This window comes from Eretmochelys imbricata, chromosome 1 (assembly GCF_965152235.1).
Source record: "Eretmochelys imbricata isolate rEreImb1 chromosome 1, rEreImb1.hap1, whole genome shotgun sequence".
NCBI lineage: Eukaryota > Metazoa > Chordata > Testudines > Cheloniidae > Eretmochelys > Eretmochelys imbricata.
In genome coordinates this window covers 28,477,456-28,500,932 of record NC_135572.1, presented here as the reverse complement: position 1 = coordinate 28,500,932, position 23,477 = coordinate 28,477,456, and the positions used below count along the sequence as shown (strand labels likewise).

At 43.0% G+C, this 23,477-nt stretch overlaps 1 protein-coding gene across 1 annotated transcript in view; it reads left to right on the top strand.

The window, feature by feature from the left end:
- The first annotated feature begins 8,765 nt into the window (after positions 1–8,765).
- The window catches only part of SLC36A4 (solute carrier family 36 member 4), a 245,179-nt gene continuing 230,467 nt past the window's right edge, over positions 8,766–23,477 (top strand). The window contains exons 1-2 of the mRNA XM_077805422.1: positions 8,766–8,868; positions 14,447–14,527. Coding sequence (XP_077661548.1) covers positions 14,500–14,527 — 28 coding nt within the window. The 5' untranslated portion in view covers positions 8,766–8,868; positions 14,447–14,499. The remainder of the gene's footprint in view (positions 8,869–14,446; positions 14,528–23,477) is intronic.

Below are 23,477 nucleotides of genomic sequence, written 5' to 3'. Positions count from 1 at the left end.
TCTAGTGTTTAAAGCATTGGACTGGGAATTAAGAAATCTTGGCTCCATTTCCAGTTCAAACATGAAACTTGCTGTGATCTTAAGTCACTTATCTTCTCTGTGCCTTAGTTTATCTCTCTGTGAAAAAGGAATAACACTTCCCTATTAAAATAGAGATATTGTAAGGCTTAATTCATTAATGTTTTAAAGTATTCCAATTCCTCCAAGGGAAGATACTATTGTTGGATCATATTAAAGAAGTTCTGTATTAAAATCACAAATGAGTTTGATTCCCCATAGTTTAAACTCCAGGGTATTACTAATTAAGAGGTCTCTTGGTTTTTGGTACTGTTTCTCTCCCTCTATGTGTGAAACTTGCAAGCTGCTAATTGTGTTAGTACATTCTAAGACAGAGTCTGTTCTCAAAGCAATTCTTTGTAACAACAACTACTCACACAGAGAGAGACTCAAAGCAATACTCTGTAACAACAGAAACAGCACCCAGAGACTCCCCGCCCTTTTGTTGTATTCATCTTGCTTTGTTAACAATTGTGATTAAAATAGAGATAGAGGATGTATGTGGATGGATGCTTGGTGTGGATAATAACTGAATGATCAGGGAGTTGCCAGCCTAAGAATCCAGTGTCCATTGGCTGAAGAAGGCGTCAAGTGGAAATAACCAGAGGACCCCTGGAGGGCAGACTGGAATCCACCCAACAGCCTCAAGGATGGGAGAACCAAAGAACAAGATAACATCTGGCAGCACAGAGCGGTCAGGAATGTGCTATCTGCTGATTGATTCAGCAACAGCATGATGAAGCAATTCCCATAGACTGGCATAGGAATAAAATCCTATAAAAATGGACTCTAGAAAGTGAGAACTTTCTGCAAACCAACTTCCAGGAGCATCCGATGTGCATTTGACAAGGCCCTGCTCCCTCCTCATGTCCAGGCCACCTGGCCAATGGCTTGGCATGAGCAATTCTAAGGCTGGTAACTATGATAACAACCTTGTAGAACCTGTGTGTGTGTGTGTGTGTGTGTGTGTGTGTATGAATAAATGTGTGAATAAATATGAAATTGAATGGAATGTTAAAGCTATAACTAACTGCTTACTATGATTCTTTCTGTATTCACAATAAATGTGGCATTTTGCCTTTTCCCCTTTAATAAGATCCTGCTGGTTTTTATTTTATTGGTATAACACTATGGAAGTACAGACTTAAGTACAGTATTACTTTTATTATCATTTGTGTTGGCTGTGATTCTGCAGGAATCTCTTCTGGGTCCAAAACTATTCAACATTGTTATTAGTTTGGAGAATGGAGAGGAAAGTATGCTAATCAAATCTGCAGACAAAATAAAGTTGACAAGGATACTTTGAAAGATAGTGCTGTATATTAATCCTATCTTATTAAAGCAGAAACTTTGTTTGAACTAATTAAAATGAGGGTGAAAGAGAGTGGCTGATATTGGAAGGAATAACCAAATGCACATGCAATTGGTGAATACTGGCTACGGCTCCATTCCTTCAATGAATCCATGTGGGTGGATCTCTATGCCAACATGGAGCTCACTGCTCCACAGCACCAGAGCCTCCATAAAAGAACTCTTGGGCTGTTCACTATCACCTTGGACCTAGGCAGAAGATGCAGGATTCCTCTGGAGGATGGGAGTGATACAAACAAGTGTAACCCTCCTCCCAATAGCAGGACTCAGATGATCATAGTGATCCCTTCTAATCTTAGATTCTATTACTTTTCCCTAGCTGCTTCCATTTCTGATCACAGACAACAGAAAGATCTCTTTGAGGGTAGGGGGTGAACCGTATAACAAATTTCTAATGCCCTGGAATTGGATGAGGGAGGGGTCAGTTGGCATTAACTGTTGTATAAATGTATACAATTTTGCTGCTTAGTATTTTAAGTTGAGGTGGTTCCAACTCCTTTTTAAAAAATGTTGCTTTGAGATTTGAGTGTTTAAGTATTGTACTGCCACTAAAAGGCCAGAAGAAAAGAAAGGGGCCTCAGTGCTTTTGTAATCTCTTGCTGGGGAGGAGTTTCATCTGGATGTGGCTGTCCTGCTCATAGGTTGAGGAATGTTTTTTCAGTGGAAGTTCCCAAGGAGATGGATGTCTCTTTGTTTAAAGAAAACAAAACGTGCTACAAGTTACAGAAAGATTTCTAGCAAATATAGAAGCAGTCACTGCAAAAGTCTCATATGTTTAAATTACTTTAGGGGCAAAGGTCCAGACTGTGAGCATTCAATTTAGTGCATGCTATACTGAGTTTGACAATGTTAGAACTTTCTAGTGCTGTAGGCAAGGAGCATACCAAGGCCTGAAGGGACTATTGAGATCATCTAGGCCAGTGGTTCTCAAACTTTTGTTCTGGTGACCCCTTTCACATAGCAAGCCTCTGTGTGTGAACCCCCTAATAAATTAAAAACACTTTTTTACATATTTTTTAACTTTTTTTAACACTATTATAAATGCTAAAGGCAAAGCTGGGTTTGGGGTGGAGGCTGACAGCTTGCAACCCCCATGTAATAACCTTGTGACCCCCTGAGGGGTCTCGACCCCCAGTTTGAGAACCCCTGGGGCTGACCTGTGGTATAAAACTTCCCCAAAATAATTCCTACAGCACTTATCTTCAGAGTAAATTAGAGGGTGCTGAAAATCAGAGTGATTAGGGATCTATGCAATGTGGGTACTGAATGTCCTGAAATTCTTGTTTCCTTAGCTGGGATTGCAGAGTTTGAGAAAACATTTGATATCCCTACTTTGGGAAATACTAGTTCCTCCCTGCCACCTTGATATCTTCCCCTCCTCCTTTCTTTAAAGCTTTGGAAACCACAATTGTTAACTATTATGTGACAATGATAGGAAACACTGCTTTCTTTTAACTTTAACAAGAAATTTAAGGATTATCCCCTAAAACGATTCTGCTGTATGCTTCAGTATAATGTTTCTGCCTAAAACTTTCAGAAGTTCCTTCTTGTCTTGATTGTTGCTATGTATTTAAAGAAACAATACACTTGCCTCCAAGGCTATTGCTCCTATACAACTTCACAACACACTGTCTCTGTGAAATCCATAAAAAATAGAAAAAAATCTGTAGCAATTGAATAATTTAAAAAGAAACAAGATATATAATGTTAATTCCATAGTTTCATAGAGTTAAAGGCCAGAAGGGACCATTAGATCATTTAGTTTGATCTTCTGTATATATCGGGTCACTAAATTTCACTCAGATACCCCTATTTTAAGCCCAAACACATTAGTTAGACTAAAACTTTTCAGTCTTCAGGATATTAAACTGTGCTACAAGAGATCAAAGTGCTTTTTTCATGTTCAAAGTGCTGATCCATCATTAATGTAAACTTATGGGAGGGTTGTGAGCATAAGTATGACTTCCAATTTATAGATGGGGAAACCAACTTGGACAGGCTAAAGTTAAATGACTTTCTTAAACCCAAACAGCAAGTTGGAATTATTACAGCTCAGGAGTTCCTGACTCCCATCTCTATGCTCATGTCTCCAATTCATACTGTCCTTGCCACAGAGCTTACAAACCAGGGATGTGAGTGAAGGATGAACCCCAATGCAGAGCCCTAGTGATTTTAGTGGGCTTGTGTGTGGGTGCGAATGAAGGGCCCACCTGAGTTCAACACATGTAAGGATTGAGGCCTAGGTGTCAGTTAGAACTCAAGAGATGGATAAATAGACAAGCAGGGACTTGGGAGAATAAAGATAATACATCAAAGAGGGTGTCATAAATATAAAGGGAAGGGTAAACCCCTTTAAAATCCCTCCTGGCCAGAGGAAAAATCCTCTCACCTGTAAAGGGTTAAGAAGCTAAAGGTAACCTCGCTGGCACCTGACCAAAATGACCAATGAGGAGACAAGATACTTTCAAAAGCTGGGAGGAGGGAGAGAAAAAAGGGTCTGTGTGTCTGTCTATATGCTGCTTTTGCTGGGGATAGACCAGGAATGGAGTCTTAGAACTTTAGTAAGTAATCTAGCTAGGTATGTGTTAGATTATGATTTCTTTAAATGGCTGAGAAAAGAATTGTGCTGAATAGAATGACTATTTCTGACTGTGTGTCTTTTTTGTAACTTAAGGTTTTGCCTAGAGGGATTCTCTATGTTTTGAAACTAATTACCCTGTAAGGTACCTACCATCCTGATTTTACAGGAGTGATTCCTTTACTCCTATTTACTTCTATTTCTATTAAATGTCTTCTTATAAGAAAACTGAATGCTTTTTCATTGTTCTCAGATCCAAGGGTTTGGGTCTGTGGTCACCTATGCAAATTGGTGAGGATTTTTACCAAACCTTTCCCAGGAAGTGGGGTGCAAGGGTTGGGAGGATTTTGGTGGGAAAGACATGTCCAAACTACATTTCCCAGTAAACCCAGTTAGAGTTTGGTGGTTGCAGTGGTTATTCCAAGGACAAAAGATAAAATTAATTTGTACCTTGGGGAAGTTTTAACCTAAGCTGGTAAAAGTAAGCTTAGGAGGTTTTCATGCAGGTCCCCACATCTGTACCCTAGAGTTCAGAGTGGGGGAGGAACCTTGACAGAGGGTTTAGCATAAAAACTGAAGCTTCCACCCCATCACTTAATAACCACTAATACAGACATGTGTCCTGCTCATATTGCTAACTTTTGTGATATTTTATGTGGTTCTTCAAGCTGTTGGGGACACTGGGGCATGGCCACTAGGTAACTCGAGGGGATGGAAGACCACGAGTGTCGATGATGCCCACTCGCACTAGGCCCAGGTGTCCTTGGCCCCCCGGCCCCGCCTGGAGGTACTCGCAGTAGCTCTGCCCAAGTGTCCTTGGCCCCCCCCGCCTGGAGGCACTCACAGCAGTTATGCTGAGGATCTGCAACAATATGTTGCAGAGTCAGACTGCCTGAAACTAAACAAGGCCAAACAGGGCAGATACGGAAGAAAAATGCTGAATAAAGCAGCTTTATGTATAGTTTAACAAATGATAGAAAAAACAAGGGAACTAGCTGGTAACTGGATTGGCTGGCTATATGGATACTTAGGGCAGCTTGCTATTGGATAAGTATGCTGAAGAAAGGATGTATAAAAGCCTGTGTAACTTCCTGCTCTGTGTGCAGGATTTGAGATTCTATTCTCCCTGTACCTTTTTGAAGCTTCAAATAAACTTTTCTGCTTCTCCACCCCATTGTGATTATTGGGTGAAGCACACCGGGTAGCGAACCAAACCCTGCTGTTGTTTTGCCTCTCAGCACTGGGTGCCGGCAACAAAGCCTTCGCTCTAGGAGTCATGTGATTATGGAAGATTATCAGGTTTCATTTTAAACCAAGTTTCTAGCCATTATAGTTGAGGTGAATCTTAAAAATGTGAACCCTAAAGAATGAAAAAAACAGTGTCAGTAATTCCTTCCCCCTAACATCCCGAAAAAGGGATGGCCTAAAAATTCTCAGGTTTGAAAATCTCAAGATATTTGGGGAGGCTTGAATAATTTTTTAATGCTTCAAGTTGGTAATACTGCATTTCTGTTCCTCTAACTTGACTTTAAAAACTTAATACAACATTCTGATTTGATTACGGGTTTGGAATAAGAGAACTGGAGGTGGTGGTAGGGGTCCAAAGGCAACCTTGATGGGAGCAGAGGCGATGTGTGGGAGACACATGCCACTCAGATTTTTTCCAGAGTTTGTATGCTCTACCCTGAACCCCACTTTATACCACCAGAACCTTTAAATTATGCCCTCTCCCCATCAATAGTTATGTGTTGTCTCTGGAGCAGAGTTGTTAGTAAAATCAGGGATATTTGACCAGAGAATCATAGAATTATGGGACTGGAAGGGACCTTGAGAGGTCATGTAGTCCAGTCCCCTGCACACATAGCAGGACTAAATATTATCTAGAAAGATTATTAATGAAAAGGAATTGATATCTATGGTAAGACTGATCCTGGGATGATAAACCAAGTCATGTGACTATGTCTTATGATTTTATATAGAGACATATCTTTCATTGGATGAACTTCTGTGGGTGGAAGGTACAAGCTTTTGAGCTACACAGAGCTCTTCAGATCTGGGGAAGGCAGCAGTGTCTGAGCTAAATACAAGCTGGGACAGATTAAGCAGAAAGGGTAACACATATTGGAGGTGGTCACTTGAAAGTAAGAGTGGGGGTTAGACTACTATGCGTAAAGGGTTTGAAGTGGGCAATAAAGGATAGCAGGCAGCGCTGTGTTACAAATTATTGTAATGAGCCATAACACTTGTTAAATCCATGGTTGTTGGAGTCTAGCAGGATTATGAATTTGTCTTCCCTAGACCCCCAAGTGCCAGAATCAGGCTATCTATACCCTAAGAAGTTTAGCTTTCATTTTTTAACAAAGTAAGTTTCTCCTCAGAGTTGTTGTTGGAAAAACTTGACAATGGGACTCCCTATACGTTCCAATGCTACAGGTCTAGTAAAAAGACCCAACGTGCCCTATTGTAAAATCCTATGATTTTTCAGAGCCTGATGCAAAATTTTTGAATGCATGAGGTTGGGGCTATTGCTCTGCAGCCAGAGTTGGGCTGAAGGGAGAACCAAGTCCCGCGGGAGTTAATTACAGACAGGCGCCTGCAGCATCTATGGGCCGCAGAGCAGCCCTGGAATATGCCCCTGTTTCTACTGCAGGGCGCATCCCTAAAGAGCTCTGGACTCCGGAGGCCTAACGCCTCCCTCCTCCCCTCCTGGGGCATCTTGTCTATCCTCCCTTTGCGTTTCTATGGTGTGCTGAAGGGACAGGTGGCGCATGCGCACTGCCTCCCTGTGCCGGCCGGCTCCACATTGAGGCAGGGCGAGCGGAGGGACCATTGAAAGATGGAAGCGGCGGCTAGAGAAGAGCTAGGTACAGCGTGCTCCGTTATCTGGGGATGGCGGTGAAAGTGAGGCAGGGCGGAATGGGCAGCGGCTTCCTGTGTGGCAGGGGTAGAGGGCACAAGGAGGCTGAGGAGATTTGACTCCCCCCCGCACTTGGAGAGAATGGTTTGCTCCGCCGGTAACGCATCTGCAGGGCGGGATAAACCATCTCACCCGAGGGGGGGGAGGAAGGGTTGAACCACTGCAGCCCCTTCCTCCTAACAACTCCTGCGGTTTCCCCGTGCTGGGGTTGAGCCCGGGCCTCCCGCGGGGGGCGGGTGTCTCCTGCACAGGGGGGAGGGGTGCGGGGCCCTGTCACTGATCCGGGAGGCCCGTGGTGGCAGGGCGCGGGGCGGGGGGAGCGCTGGGTTCTCCGCCGCTGGCCGCTGTTGTGTGGCCCGGGTCTCTCTGCGCGCCGGGGGCCGGTGATGGCGGTAACCCCCCCCCCCCGCCGCCGCGCTTGCTGACTCCCCAGAGCCGGGCCAGGCTGGCTAGCGCGGGGGCTCGGGGAGCTGCGCCCAAGGGGGAAGAGTGACCCGCTGCCTGCTGGGCCGAGCTCTGGGCGGGGGACGCTGGGGAGGAGCCATGTGGGGGACACCGAGGAGCCCCCCGCCTCCCGCTCCCGGGGCAGTGTGCCCACAGCTGCAGTGGCAGGTGGTGGGGAGGTTGGGAAACCGGGCCCAGAACTGCTGTCGCTTCAGCTCCGAGTCTGCGTTCCCAGCCTAGCCGCTGGTAACGCTGCTGCCTGCGAAGCGAGGTTGTGCGGTGGCTTCTTCTGATCGTCGTGACATCTGCTGCCTCCACAGCCAGCGACAGCTTTTGGCTGAAGTTTTCAAACTTGGAGTGTCTAAATCAAGGCATCTAAATCCGTGATTAGGCACCTAAATTTTGACTTTGAGAGGTGTGACTAGTCAGCACCTCTAAATATCAGGTCACTAAACTCATTTAAGCAGCTAATTTTTGACACCTATATTTGAAAATGTCCAAAAGCATTAATTCACTATGACTGATTTGTTGTAAATCACAAAAATGCGGGAACCCCCAATATATACCTGGCTCTTAAGATGTGACAATTTGAGGAAGGTTAAAATGGACTGATGTTTTTGTTCTTTGATGTCATGTGAAAAACACTGACTAAAACAGTCGGTTATCACCATGAGTGCGATTCTTTAAAACTAATCTCAGTTTATGGTTAAATAAAAGCCTTTTAATTTTTCAAATACTGAATTTAGGCGTCCATGATGTTCTGGAGGAACTCTCTGCATTATGATGAATAGGACTCCCAGAATAAAACCCTTTCAATAGCAAAGGGTGGTAGCTTTTACATATAACAATTTTACTGATGCATAGCTTCAGGATCCTAATAGGTATCATTCATTCTTTGCCTCTACCTTCCAAAACTGTATGTCATTAGATTTCTCTCCCCCCCATTATATTCTTTTCATTTATACTTGCAAAAATAGTATTTTCTCTGATCTTGGATTTGGCACTATTGGAGAAAAAAATAAAACTTCTTTTTAGGTGTAAAAATACATTGCTTCTCTTTTAGGCTTAAGTTCCTTGCTATCTGAATTCATCTTCTGTTACACCTATTCTTGAAATTATGAAGTGTAATTCATCAATCTCTGCCAAGCCCTTTTGCAAAGGAATTCTGCAGTGAGACAGGTGTTTTTTTACTTTAAAATGGGAATCTGATTGTTGCTTTTACAGACTGTACATACTCAGGCACAATGTGGTGTCAGTTGGCATTAAGGGCCATAAAGGCTCCCGTTGACTCTTCTGGGCTATAGATCAAATGCATTTGGCTTCTCTTCAAGTCCCTTATAGTGGATCTCCAGAACTGATCTTTGATGCTAGGCATTTTTACTTTCAGGTTACTCTTTCTCTTGATTTGACATTTGTCTCATCTATGCTGTAAGTCTCACCTTTTGAAGCCTTTAAGAAGCTTTATGTACTTATAGCAACGCATCGTTTCCACTTCACTCAGGTATGCAGTGGGTGTTTGAGTAAATACCTGGTTACAGTACCATTTGATATACTGCAGAGCCTCATGGCATGAGGGCAATGGAGTTAACTTATGTCATAGATTAAACTGGAAGTTCATGTCCTTTGTGTGTAGGTTTAAAAGATTATATATACATACTGGCTTACAACTTGTATATGTATGTGTGCCCATGTCTTTATGTGAAATATTTGTGTGCACGCATCATTTATCTGGTTTCAGAGTAGCAGCCGTGTTAGTCTGTATTCGCAAAAAGAAAAGGAGTACTTGTGGCAACTTAGAGACTAACCAATTTATTTGAGCATAAGCTTTTGTGAGCTACAGCTCACTTCATCGGATGCATAAAGTGGAAAATGCAGTGAGGATTTTTTATACACACAGATCATGAAAAAATGGGTGTTTATCACTTCAAAAGGTTTTCTCTCCCCCCACCCCAGTCTCCTGCTGGTAATAGCTTATCTAAAGTGATCACTCTCCTTACAATGTGTATGATAATCAAGGTGGGCCATTTCCAGCACAAATCCAGGGTTTAACAAGAACGTCTGAGGAACAGTGTGTGTGTGTGGGGGGAGTAGGAAAAAACAAAGGGAAATAGGTTACTTTGCATAATGACTTAGCCACTCCCAGTCTCTATTCAAGCCTAAGTTAATTGTATACAATTTGCAAATTAATTCCAATTCAGCAGTCTCTCCCTGGAGTCTGGTTTTGAAGTTTTTCTGTTGTAATATCGCAACTTTCATGTCTGTAATCACGTGACCAGAGAGATTGAAGTGTTCTCCGACTGGTTTATGAATGTTATAATTCTTGACATCTGATTTGTGTCCATTTATTCTTTTACGTAGAGACTGTCCAGTTTGACCAATGTACATGGCAGCGGGGCATTGCTTGCACATGATGGTATATATCACATTGGTAGATGTGCAGGTGAACGAGCCTCTGATAGTGTGGCTGATGTTATTAGGCCCTGTGATGGTGTCCCCTGAATAGATATGTGGGCATAGCTGGCAACGGGCTTTGTTGCAAGGATAGGTTCCTGGGTTAGTGGTTCTGTTGTGTGGTATGTAGTTGCTGGTGAGTATTTGCTTCAGGTTGGGGGGCTGTCTGTAGGCAAGGACTGGCCTGTCTCCCAAGATTTGTGAGATTGATGGGTCGTCCTTCAGAATAGGTTGTAGATCCTTGATGATGCATTGGAGAGGTTTTAGTTGGGGGCTGAAGGTGATGGCTAGTGGCATTCTGTTATTTTCTTTGTTAGGCTTGTCCTGTAGTAGGTGACTTCTGGGTACTCTTCTGGCTCTGTCAGTCTGTTTCTTCACTTCAGCAGGTGCGTATTGTAGTTGTAAGAACGCTTGATAGAGATCTTGTAAGTGTTTGCTTCTGTCTGAGGGGTTGGAGCAAATGCGGCTGTATAGTAGAGCTTGGCTGTAGACAATGGATCGTGTGGTGTGGTCTGGGTGAAAGCTGGAGGCATGTAGGTTGGCATAGCGGTCAGTAGGTTTCCGGTATAGGGTGGTGTTTATGTGACCATCGCTTATTAGCACCGTAGTGTCCAGGAAGTGGAACTCCTGTGTGGACTGGTCCAGGCTGAGGTTGATGGTGGGATGGAAATTGTTGAAATTATGGTGAAACCCTTGAGGAATTCCTTTTCCATGGTTCCAGATGATGAAGATATCATCAATGTAGCACAACTAGAGTAGGGGCATTAGGGGACGAGAGCTGAGGAAGCATTGTTCTAAGTCAGCCATAAAAATGTTTATCTATAACTCTACTCAGCTAAGCTAAAATTCTATGTATTGTCAGCAGGTCTCTACTTTTAAAGCACCAATCTTAAAGGGGCATGTAGTCAAAAATTCAGAGAAAGCTCCTATTCATTTAAAATGAAGGCTAGTTCTCATTAGACTTAGCGGTAGCCAATCTTACAAACATTTCTCTTCAAACTTCAGTATAAACAGAGAAGAGCAATAGAAATTTAGACATGTTATATGACTGTGGCAGACAAGCAAGTCGCAAGCCATTATTTACTTGGATGTAATAATAGTACATATCTGCAGGCATAGCTTTTATTACATTTAGCTCTATGTAGACCTGTGTTACTCTTCCTTTGCAACCTGAACTGTAAACAAGTTCAACAAGTCTGCCTTGTGCTAATGGTTAATTTATCTAACCAGTTGGATGACATGCCTCCAGGTATGTTGAGCAACATGGGAAAAGCACAGCACTGAGGGTTTTATGCAGCTTTGTAACAGAATGTGTGTTGGAAGATTGAAGGGATGAATCAGTTTTAGTCTATTTTCTGAATAAAGATGGGTGAAAGAATAGGAGTGAAGAAATCTCCAAAGAAAAACAAACAGGACCTCAAACACTTAATACATTAATAGAAAACTTGCAGGGTGTCAGGAACAAGTGACTTTGAGTGGAAATTGTGATATTTAACAAACTGGTTGCCCCCTAGCCACAGCTGTGAAGTCCTGTCATTGTACATCCTGGCTGCTTGGAATTTCATGATGATAGCAGGAATAGATTTCAGGATCCTGCTCGCCCTGCTAAAGAAGAATCTCTCTTTTATCTGTCAACACTATAAGGGGTATGATATGTAACTGAGAAATTCTGATTTTATTCAGTAGAGGCAAGGAAAACATAGTACAGTATAGAGTCATCTTATATTTTCCATAGGATATTGGTTTTGCATAGATATGTGAACTCATAGATCCATGATGAGAACATGGTTGTTGTAATAGTATTAGTTTAGTTGCTCTAAAGTCCAATGGGTAGCATGTAAGAGCACAGAGCATGATTAAAAAATTGAGTGGTTGGATAGTGAATTATTGTTTTAAAATAGGAATATGGAGGAAATACTTATATAATGGACGTAGTGTCCAGTGTTGATAGCAGCCAAGAAGCGCAGAGGGGGCACGGGATGGGGGGAACAGTTCCTTTTTCTTCCATCCAGACTTATCAGACACCTAACTCGACACAGAGGTTGATATAAAGCCACCAGGCATGTCAGAGGTGCAAAATACCTGGTAGAAATCCTTTATGTTCTTCTTTCCCTGCAGTTGAAAGTGACAACAGGGCATTGAACCTAGACATTGCTGGCAAAGCTCCCCCGGCTTGTGTTTCCTATCTACCACTGGCTAGCAACTTTAAGCATCTGTCTAGTGGATGTCAGCAAATTTTTTAAGCCCTGAAGTAAAGCTTATCTAAACTGTGGTTTGATTTATTGGAATTATGGAGTGAGATGGATTGTATTAATTGTAAATCAATTCACATCCCTGGTAGTAATGGCTAATGAATGCACTGCTGAGTTATTTATTACATTTAATTTCAAACAGGAATCAGATAACCTGTAGCACATAGTAAATTTGGGGGGGGTTATTTTGCTTTTTTGGTGGTTAAAGAGACTTGACCATTTACGTAAGTGCTTTTGAAAATCGCTCTATGTACCTATTTGTACCTTAAAAAATCTGCCTCTTAGTGATATATCACCATTTGCAAGTGTTGTAATCATTCAGAAAGACTTGGCTTGGTCTAGAGATCTACAGCAGTTGAGATAAAGGATGTACATTTCTGTAAAATCATGATTTTAATGTGGCTCTGTGGTGAAATACTTCATCATAAAAGAACAATAAGATCCTGCAGGACTCTGAACGGCCTTGGCTGCTCAGTTTAACAATAAAAATGTCTTTGCTTTTGCTAGTCCTTTGATATGTGACAATTAGTGTTTGTAAGCAAAACTGAGTACTTCCTGATTTATGTTCTGATCAGGTAGAATTGCCAACAATAATTATTCTCAGAGTACAATTTATTTTCTGTAATTATCTGTTCTTAGTAATTCTGAATGTTACTAAGTTACACTTAGTCTGAATCGCAGAGCAGGGTACTGTACAAATGTGTCTTTTTTCCAAGAGAGAAGAGGAAGGATAACCTGGAAGTCAGGTCACTGCATCAGCAATTGATATTTTTTTTTTCAAGTGCTGCTTAAAAATAGGCATCTTAACTGACTGGACATCTGAAGATTTAGCATTCTGGGAAGTGTAATTTCCAATGCTTGGTGATAAAACAGATTACACTTTGTTACAGCAGTTTTTAAACATTGAAGAATTTTCCTTTCTATCAAAAATGTTAAAGCAGATATCATTATGTTAAAGCAGATATTGGGGCAAAAATGTTAAAGCAGATATTGGGGCAAAAATTGGGGATTGGTCCTGCTTTGAGCAGGGGGTTGGACTAGATGACCTCCTGAGGTCCCTTCCAACCCTGATATTCTATGATTAGGGTAATTCATTTTTTACTACCAGTTTTGACCGGGGAAAGTGGGTCTTGGTTTGGCAGCTTTATTTTTTTCCCTTTTATGTCCAGCAGTTCAGGAGTGATCATTTTTATTTTTAAATTAAGTGACGGTGAATTTGATGTGCATTGTGGGGTGATCTGTTAGCCCTGGCTACAGCTAACCAAATCCCCAAAGCTCTGCCAGAGCACCTAAAGCATGTCCAGCAGCACCCCGCTGAGAGTGCCTGTCGTGGTCACTTTTTGGTGTTTATCAGTAATAATCTAGGCTTCAGGCCTGCAAGTGTGTAAATAACTTGATATATGTGATCATAAGAATGGCTGTACTGGGTCAGACCAGTGGTTCACCTAGCTCAGTGTCCTGTCTTCTGACAGTGGCCAATACCAGACGCTTTAGAGCAGTGTTTCTCAAACTGGGGGTCGGGAGCTGTGAGCCTCCACTCCAAACCCTACTTTGCCTCCAGCATTTATAATGATGTTAAATATATTTAAAAGTGTTTTTAATTTATAAGGGGGGGGGGGTCGCACTCAGAGGCTTGCTATGTGAAAGGGGTCACCAGTACAGAAGTTTGAGAACCACCGCTTTAGTGGGAATGAACAGAAAAGGGCAATTATCAAGTGATCCATCCCCTGTCGTCCTGTCCCAGCATCTGGCAGTCAGAGGCTTACGAGCATGGGGTTGCATTCCTGACCATCTGGGCTAATAGTGATTGATGGACCTATCCTCCATGAACTAATTAATTCTTTTTTGAACCAAGTTATACTTTTGGCCTTCACAACATCCTCTGGCAACGAGGTCTACAGGTTTACTGTGTGTTGTATGAAGAAGTATTTCCTTAAGTTTGTTTTAAATGTGCTGCCTATTAATTTCTTTGGGTGACTCCTGGTTCTTGTGTTATCTGAAGGGGTAAATACCACTTCTTTATTCACTTTCTTCACACCGGTCATGATTTAATAAACCTCTATCATATCCCTCTTTGTCATCTCTTTTCTAAGCTAACAGTCCCAGTCTTTTAAATCTCTTATATGGAAGCTCACGAAAGCTCATGCTCAAATAAATTCGTTAGTCTCTAAGGTGCCACAAGTACTCCTTTTCTTTAATCATTTTCGTTGCCCTTCTCTGTACCTTTTCCAATTCTAATTTATCTTTTTTGAGATGGGATGACCAGAACTGCATGTAGTATTGAAGGTGTGGGTGTACCATGGATTATGTAGTGTCATTATGATATTACTGTCTTATTATCTGTCCATTTCCTAACGGTTCCTAACATTCTTTTAGCGTTTTTGACTGCTGCTGCACATTGGGACGATGTTTTCAGAGAACTATCCACAATGACTCCCAAGAACTCTTTCTTGAGTGGTAATAGCTAATTTTAAACCATTTTGTGTGTATAGTTGGGATTATATTTTCCAGTGTGCATTACTTTGTGTTGGGGATACTTGCCAGCATAAAGTAACTCACATGTATAATGTTTGCCGGATTGCAGACATGCTTTGCAGTTACATAACACTCCTGAAGGTCACAGTGTACTTTACAGGGGTTGGATTTTCACTGCTTTTATAGATTAGGGTGTGTAACAGGGCCCTCTGCCTCTGCTCCACAAACTGCTCAGAGACTCTTGTGCTGGTCAGACACCTTGTGCAGTTCATTTACAATGGGGCTTCCCACCACCTTAATACTATATGCCAGTGTTTCTCAAACTTTTGTACTGGTGACCCCTTTCACACAGCAAGCCTCTGAGTGCAACCCTCCTTAAATGTAAAAAAGTGTTTTTAATTTATAACACAATTATAAATGCTGGAGGTGAAGTGGGGCTGGGGGTGGAGACTGACACCTTGCGATCCCCCATGTAATAACCTCATGGCCCCCTGAGGAGTCATGATCCCCAGTTTGAGAACCCCTGCTATATACAGTTCTGCTCCAACAGTCCTAGGAAGCCCCCAGCTCCTGCACCAAGCCGGGAAGAGCAACCTCTTTCCTCCCCCTGCTGCCTGCTTTCCCCCCTTCGTACTTTCTTCCTGTACCTGTTTGTACCCTCTGCCTAATAGTTTAATTAGCCTATCAGCTCTCCTCCACCCACAAATCAGGCACAACTCTGTTTAACCAGCACCATTCTGCATTGTTTGATTGGAATTGCTGTGACCAGAGTGCTGGATCAGCTGTTCTTGTCTAGCACTCTGTCACAGGGAGCAAGTTTTAAGGGTGAGAGTTTTAAGGTGTGTACACTGAGCCAACAGTCAGTACAGTTAAAGAACTCATGTTGCCTCGCACCTACCCTCCAATACTCCAACTGTAATTTTTATTGTTTGTTTACACTTTTGAAATCCCCCATGCGGTGCCCTAGATCCTGTATTTTTTTTTTTAAAAAAGCCCAAACAAAACACTACATAGTTTAAAAGATGATAAATTGATCCTCCATCCTATAACACATGATTCCTCTTGCAGCAGCTTTATTCCCCAATCATTATCCTTCTCCATGCCCTGGAAAAGCTTGAGAAAAATGGATATGTCTTGCAGCATGCCCTGAAGGTCATCAAATCCAGCTCTAGTAGACCAAGGAGGGAAGTAAATTTCAGAGCTGAGGAACACATTATTGACAATGCTCTGCCTCTACCTCCCTTCTTTTAAAATCGGGGCATTTTCAGCTGTAGTACTTGTGCTAACTGTAACTCCTGAAGTATCATGGAGAGGGAAGCGTAATATTCTGGCATGCAGACCCAAACCTTATCGGGCTTTGTAGGTCAAAATACATTGCTACAACCCAAACCTGATAAACTGCCCTGGCCCCATCATTCCAAATGGACCTGGACTAGATTTAAAGGCCGAAGTTGTACTAACTACCGGATGAACAGGAGGTGTGATGGCAACAGGAGTCAACTTGAGGATAAACAGTTGGCAAGGGTGGAGGCTGAGTAGGAGCAGTTGGATTGCTTTAGAACACTACTATACTTCAGGAGAACCAGTGATACACACTGTGACTGGCTAAATGCTGATTGGTGTGTTTATTTTGGCTACTATATTTAGATCTATTCAGAGCAAATATATGCACATGTATCAGATTATTCAATTAGACCTCGACCTATGGGCTACTGCTGTTATCATATGAACGGGTAGCAGGAATTCCAAATTCTAATCCCAGTTCTCTGAGTAATTTTGTGGGTTTAGGTAAACTGGTTTTCTCTGCCTCAGTTTCCTCAGTATCTGTCTTTCAGGGATGTTTGAAGAGAGTGCTAGACACTACTATCATGGTTACAGATGACTTATTAAATAAAACATCACTTTATGTGGATTTTTTTTATACAGACAGTAGTTGTTCTGTAGTATAGCACTTCCTTTTCAGAGATTATAGTCTAAGAATCTGTATCACACAACACTTGCATTTTTTACATCCAGTTCATCCTGAATTCATACTTGATCCAGAGTTTGTTTCTTTGAATGCTAATTTTCATGCCCTTGGTTTTCACAGTACCTCCTCTGATCACTGAATGGATGGCATGGTTTAGATTTTAGGACTTTGGTCTGTATCTATAAATATACAGAGTCTCTTTGGAGCCCCGTTATGAATCATAGATGTAAAACCCATACAATTTTACTTTAGTGGTATATAAAAAATAGCAATATAATGAAACTGATTATGATGGGGTAGACAGGCCCCATGCTGGCAATTAGTGGGTTAATGAGAGCCTGTGAACCCAACTGGTCCGCAGCACTACACCTGGAGCAACTGTAAGGCATGGAGAGGGAGGGGGAGTTAAAAGTAGGAGATTTAGCCCAGTTCTGGGCTGACCAGGAATGAGAGCAGAGCTCTGCTTTTCTTGTTGGGAGAGAAGCCTGCTTGCAGCCCTGAGACTGAACTAGTTTAGTGGGGGCTTATCTGGCTGGTAGAAGGAACAGCCAGGCTCTGAGGAATTGGTAGAGGCATGGCATATTTGGAGACAAGCCCTGAGTAGAAGTGTGGGGTCCCACCAAAGGTTGAGAAGGTATGTGTGTGCATTCGTGTTTGTGATTCCTCTAGAGCATAACTCCCTGAAAAGGAAAAGGAGTACTTGTGGCACCTTAGAGACTAACCAATTTATTTGAGCATAAGCTTTCGTGAGCTACAGCTCACTTCATCGGATGCATACTGTGGAAAGTGTAGAAGATCTTTTATACACACAAAGCATGAAAAAATACCTCCCCCCACCCCACTCTCCTGCTGGCAATAGCTTATCTAAAGTGATCACTCTCCTTACAATGTGTATGATAATCAAGTTGGGCCATTTCCAGCACAAATCCAGGGTTTAACAAGAACGTCTGGGGGGGTGGGGGGGGTTAGGAAAAAACAAGGGGAAATAGGTTACCTTGCATAATGACTTAGCCACTCCCAGTCTCTATTTAAGCCTAAGTTAATTGTATCCAATTTGCAAATGAATTCCAATTCAGCAGTTTCTCGCTGGAGTCTGGATTTGAAGTTTTTTTGTTGAAGAATTGCAACTTTCATGTCTGTAATCGCGTGACCAGAGAGATTGAAGTGTTCTCCGACTGGTTTATGAATGTTATAATTCTTGACATCTGATTTGTGTCCATTTATTCTTTTACGTAGAGACTGTCCAGTTTGACCAATGTACATAGCAGAGGGGCATTGTTGGCACATGGTGGCATATATCACATTGGTGGATGTGCAGGTGAATGAGCCTCTGATAGTGTGGCTGATGTTATTAGGCCCTGTGATGGTGTCCCCTGAATAGATATGTGGGCCAGCTATTACCAGCAGGAGAGTGGGTTTGTGTGTGTGTGTGTGTGGGGGGGGGGATGAGAAAACCTGGATTTGTGCTAGAAATGGCCCAACTTGATTATCATACACATTGTAAGGAGAGTGATCACTTTAGATAAGCTATTGCCAGCAGGAGAGTGGGGTGGGGGGAGGTATTTTTTCATGCTTTGTGCGTATAAAAGATCTTCTACACTTTCCACAGTATGCATCCGATGAAGTGAGCTGTAGCTCACGAAAGCTTATGCTCAAATAAATTGGTTAGTCTCTAAGGTGCCACAAGTACTCCTTTTCTTTCTGCGAATACAGACTAACACGGCTGTTTCCCTGAAAAGGGAGAGACTGAAGTGTGCCTTGGCCAGAGGACCAAAGCATTGCGATCTTAGGTTGCTGTCTCTGGGAGGTCCATCAATGGATACCTGCAACTGGGTGAATTGTACCCTGATGGGCCAAAGGGGATGCTGCAGAGGAAACCTGGTCACACTGGTTTTCTATTAATAGCCCTTAGATGGGATCATGTTGTACTGGTTGCTGCAGGCGCACCCTGTCCTGTGTTTAAGGTTACTCTGTGGGTGTGAGACAGTACGCTTACTCTCTTTGCTGGACAGAAAATCCCAGGCAAGATGACTCCAGTTGCACATGAGTCTGGGTTGGTCCTGGCTGAGGAATTCATTTTATGTTGTGAGCAGCTGTACTAAGAGGCCCTGTGTGCCCCCGTGCACACACAGAAAAATCTCTGGTACAGGCCTGTCGTTGATCTGTCATGTAAACAGAGTGTGGGTGTTTATACCATCATCAGTTTTCTGGGCGGTTTCATTTTTTTTTCACCATCTTCATCATAAATATTTTTATATAGTAATCCATTTAAATTCTTTGCTTTTACCTGAATTAGAGTTTCTGCTTCTCAGTCATTTGCTCAGGCTAGCAGTTTACACATCCATTTGTAATACAGTAATTAGATTAATGAAAACGCTGCTTTGCTGGCAAAGTAGGGCCAGACTGCACAGTGGTAGAAAAGGGTGAAATCACCTACTGTTCTTTAATTACACTGTGGCCTCTGCCGTTGCTACACCAGAAGAGGTGCAGTGGTGGAAAATTACAGCTCTTGTACTGATTTTACCAGTGTGGGTGCAGCTCATGTCCAAGTCCACCTGAACCATATGAGGCTCTGTATTTAAAACAATTGCGGAATCTGTGGCTTGCATCTGGGTAAATTTCTAGTGCAGGGCAGAGGGCTGGAAGTAGGTCATCAGGTCAGACAGAAGTTGATAATAGGCCTTGAGCTTGGAAGGTGGAATTGTTTCTGGTATTCTTGGCTGTGCTTTTTTGCCTTCTTCTTTTAAGGCAAACAGGACTTGTGTACATAATAGGAATAAAATAGATTCGGAGGAATATTCTAAGGTTGTGCATCTAACGTTCCCTTTTATTGTAATAGTTTGGTAGACAGACAGAAGTGATTTTGCGACCTTCTAGCAATATTCAAGTTGTGATATAAATAAATACTCTACAAATAGATATGTGCTTAACAAAAACAAAGTTGTTAGGTCCAGTCTAATAGACCTCTAAAAACCTGAGTAATGGAGGTTACATAAAGACTCCCTTTTTTTCTTTCTTTCCCTGAGTTTGGATACACCTATCTTCAGTGGGTCAGTAAGGTGAATTCCTTATTTCCTCTTTCTCTGCCTGAGCTAGCAGGTAAACATCTCCGTTGGGAGCTACTTTTTGTGTGTGTGTCGAAGGAGGTTCTGTGAAGGATTATCAGCCTGTGACAGCGTGATTGTATCTTTAGGAAACACATGCAGCCTTTTTCTTTTAGCTGTCTTGGAAAGAAGGCTTCTTGAGGAAATTCAGAGAGGGTTTCCTGCACCACATTGGGTTCTGAAGCCTTCATCTCACAATGTATGCCATAGGCTGGTGTGCAATGAGATGACTTATGAGAAGTTGACTTGAAGTGCATTAAAGGCAGAACCTTACTAATTCAGTTCTGGAAATGCACACATCTAACTTGCATGTGCACAAGTTGTCTCTTCTCATGTCTCACAGACATGGACTAGTTGTTGCTGAAGTGAGGTTCTGTGTTACTAATGGTACATCTACACTGTAGCCTGTGCTTGAGCTCAGGCACAAGTGTAACCTCCCTTGCATCTACACTGCAATTGCGCTAACTCAGGGCTTGGACACAGGACCTTGTAGGGCTGCAGGTCCGAGCACGAGGTAAACCGGGACCCAGGATGAGAGCCCTGTTGCTTTGCAGTGTAGACGCAGCCCTGTATGATTCGGGTACTGGGAGTCAGATGGAAGTATTCCACAATTCCATGGGACAATTTCCTTAGTCCTCTCTATCCCAACAATCTCTAATCCACTCTATTGAAAATGGAAGCCGCCCCGCCCCGCCCTGCACGTGAATGGCAGCAGCTCAGGTCAGCATTTAACCCATTCTCTTCTGATCACTGATCTGCAACCACACTATCAGAGAGCCTCCTGGGTTTGCAGTGGAGAGTGAACAGATCAAGTTTTTTTGCAAAGTGAGCTGCTTCATAGTCACGGGATCACAGCCGAATTTTACTGAATCTCTGGTGCAAGGCCAGGAAAACTGCAAACTTCAGCAAAAACACCAGGAATGACCATGTGAACCAGCAGCTAGCTAAAAAGCTGATAGCTCTGCAGATTTTCTGGGCAGGTGGTTGGTGCAGGGAGCATATTAAGAGGCTGAACAGAGAGTACAGACACTCCCCGGGTTATGCAAGACCCGACTTAAGCAAATCTGCACTTTCGGAAAAAGTTCCATAAGCTAGAAATAGGAGTGTTTTTTTGTTTTTTTTGCGTAATGGTCGGGTATACGTTTCCGACTTACACAAAATTCGAGTTACGCAAAGTGTTCCGAAATGAACGCTTGCATAAGTCGCGGAGCGTCTGTACTGGAAGACCAGGGACAAGAAATGCACCTCGAGAATTTTCCAGCAACATGCCCATTGTGAGATAACTTTCATTGGGTTCTGGCCCATGCACCCAGCATGAAGCCAAGTTGTGCTTCGTGACAACCTGGTCAGCTGGGATGGTGCCCTGTTGGTCCCTGAATCCAGTATGGAGGCTGATAGGAGCCAGCAGCAGGTTCCCAGTGAGGAGCAAGAAGTGACTCTCTTTCAGTGAAACCAGTCCCAGAGCAGGCTATGGATCAGGATCAACAGCACATTCTTGGTCCCTACTTGGAAGAGCTGTTCAGTTGAGCCTGCAGAAAACCTGGTGGAGACAGAAGCCTTCCCAGAGTCCGGTAAGTGTGTGACTAAAATTTACAGTTTATTATTATAGTAATGGGAGGGTGTGACGGGGTCCCCAGGGTGCAACCTGGACTGTGAGACTGCTGAGCCCGCTGTCCCAACAACCTGGGCTGGCCCTTATGCTGTGATGCTCATGTCAAGTTACAAACCTCTGGCAGGTACTGCACTTAGCCATCCACAGGCAGGGACACATCCAGCTGGGTTACGTGAATGCTCTCCCAGCTACTCATGAGCCAACAATGGACAGGCTCCAGCCAATTCCTCCCCAGTCTTGCACCCCAGAACTGTACTGTCTTGCACTGGTCAGAAGCCTGGCCAGTGTAAGTTTATTGTCAAGTTCGACATTCCCTCAATGTGGTGTGGATCTACACTAGCCTTTGTAAATTGAACTGAGGTTTCTCAAGCACTTCTAACAAAGCACACTGTTTTAGGTAAAATATAAAATGGATTTATTAACTACAGGAAGATAGATTTTAAGTGATTATAAGTGGGAGGCATGACAATGAGATGGTTACCTTAAAGTAAAAAAACTAAACACGCATTCTAAATCCTAACCTTTTAGCAAGAGTCAAATCAAACAGCTTTTCTCACCCTGACAGATGGTACAAGCAGGTTACAGTTCCTCAGTACACAGACTGGGCCTCCCTCCCGCCTCAACTCAAAATCTGGAAGAACAGCTGGAGGATAAAAACTTTGGACTGGGGAAGGGTGGAAAAGGGAATCCAGTCTGTGTATTGAGGATCTGCTTGTACCGTTTGTCAGGGTGAGGCACTGCTTGATTCAAATCCTGTTCAGTTTGTAGAACTAAGACTGCAAATTTATTTTTGTTTCTTAAGTAACCAACTTTGATCTCTATGCCTCCTACTCAATCACTTAAAATCTATCTTTCTGTAGTTAATAAATCTGTTTTATATTTTACCTAAAACAGTGTGTTTTGGTTGAAGTGCTTGGGAAATCTCAGCTTAGTCCACAAAGGCTAGAGTGGTCCATTCCACATTGAGGGAGTGACAAACTAGATAATGAATTTACACTAGCCAGGCTTCTGACCAGTTCAAGACAGTACAGTTCTGGGGTGCAAGACTGGGGAACAGGCAGGGAATTGGTTGGAGCCTGTCCATTGTTGGTTCATGAGTGGCTGGGAGATCTTTCACGTAACTCAACTGGATGTGTCCCTGCCCGTGGTTGGCTAAGTACCGTACCTGCCAGAGGTTTGTAACTTGACATCAGCATCACAGTGTGAGGGTAACCCAGGGTTGTGGTACAGAGAGCTCAGCAGTCCCACAGACCAGGTTGCACGCCGGGGATTCCGTCACAGCTATTTCTGCTCTAAGAAGCAATGCAAAAACGAGACACACTGGCTACCAGTGTTTGGCCACTAATGATGGATTGTATCACAGTGGTTCGGCATCCACCCTATCCACCCTATTTGCCACTATGTACTCACTCCTCCTGGATCTATGGAGCCGCCTGTAAATAGTGAACTGAGTGTGTGTGTGTGTTTGGGAAACTTTATTCTATTTCCAAATCTAGTCCATTTCAGTTAGAGGTAATCCATGCAGTTTGCCAGTAACAAAATAATTTCTGCAAAGAATGAGTGGGGCATCAGTTTTTCCCCCAGAACTGTGTCAGATGTGGGGTGGAAGAAAGCTGCAGATTTCAGTGTTTGCATGCAGGAATATCAGGATAAGCCATGTGTGAGCTAATGTAGCATCATGTTAATTCCCTCATGGATTGTGACCCAGTCCTGGCTGCTGATTGCTGTAAACTTTTTCTGAAGCAGGAACTCCAGATAGTTCATCACATTACAGGGAAAGGTGTATCTTCCAGGCCCCCAGTATAGCTGACTAGTCCACGCCACTCACAAATATGCTGTTTGGTTACTATAATTTGAATACTTCAGCTGCATACACTGCAGGTTTCCTTCCAGCAGCTTGGAATAACATCTCTCTGCCATTAGAGCACTACAAGAACTGCTATGTCTTCCAAAATATGAAAGGCCTGAAATGACAGTATGACCTATCAGGATTAAATTCTGGGTGGGGGTGGGGGAAAGGCTGTGTCATCTCTGCCTTGCAACCTTGGTTGCCTTACAATGCCTTGCTGAATTAGTTCCCACCTGGGCTGCTCACAAACTGCCTTTCAGCATGCAAGCCCTACCTTGAGTGTCTGTGTGTAAGTGCAGCCTGCCAGTTACACCCTGGCTTTCACCAGTCTCGATTATACTGTAGGGTGACCACAACACACCCCCAGTCCTGAATTTCCCCCACACAAAAGTATGATT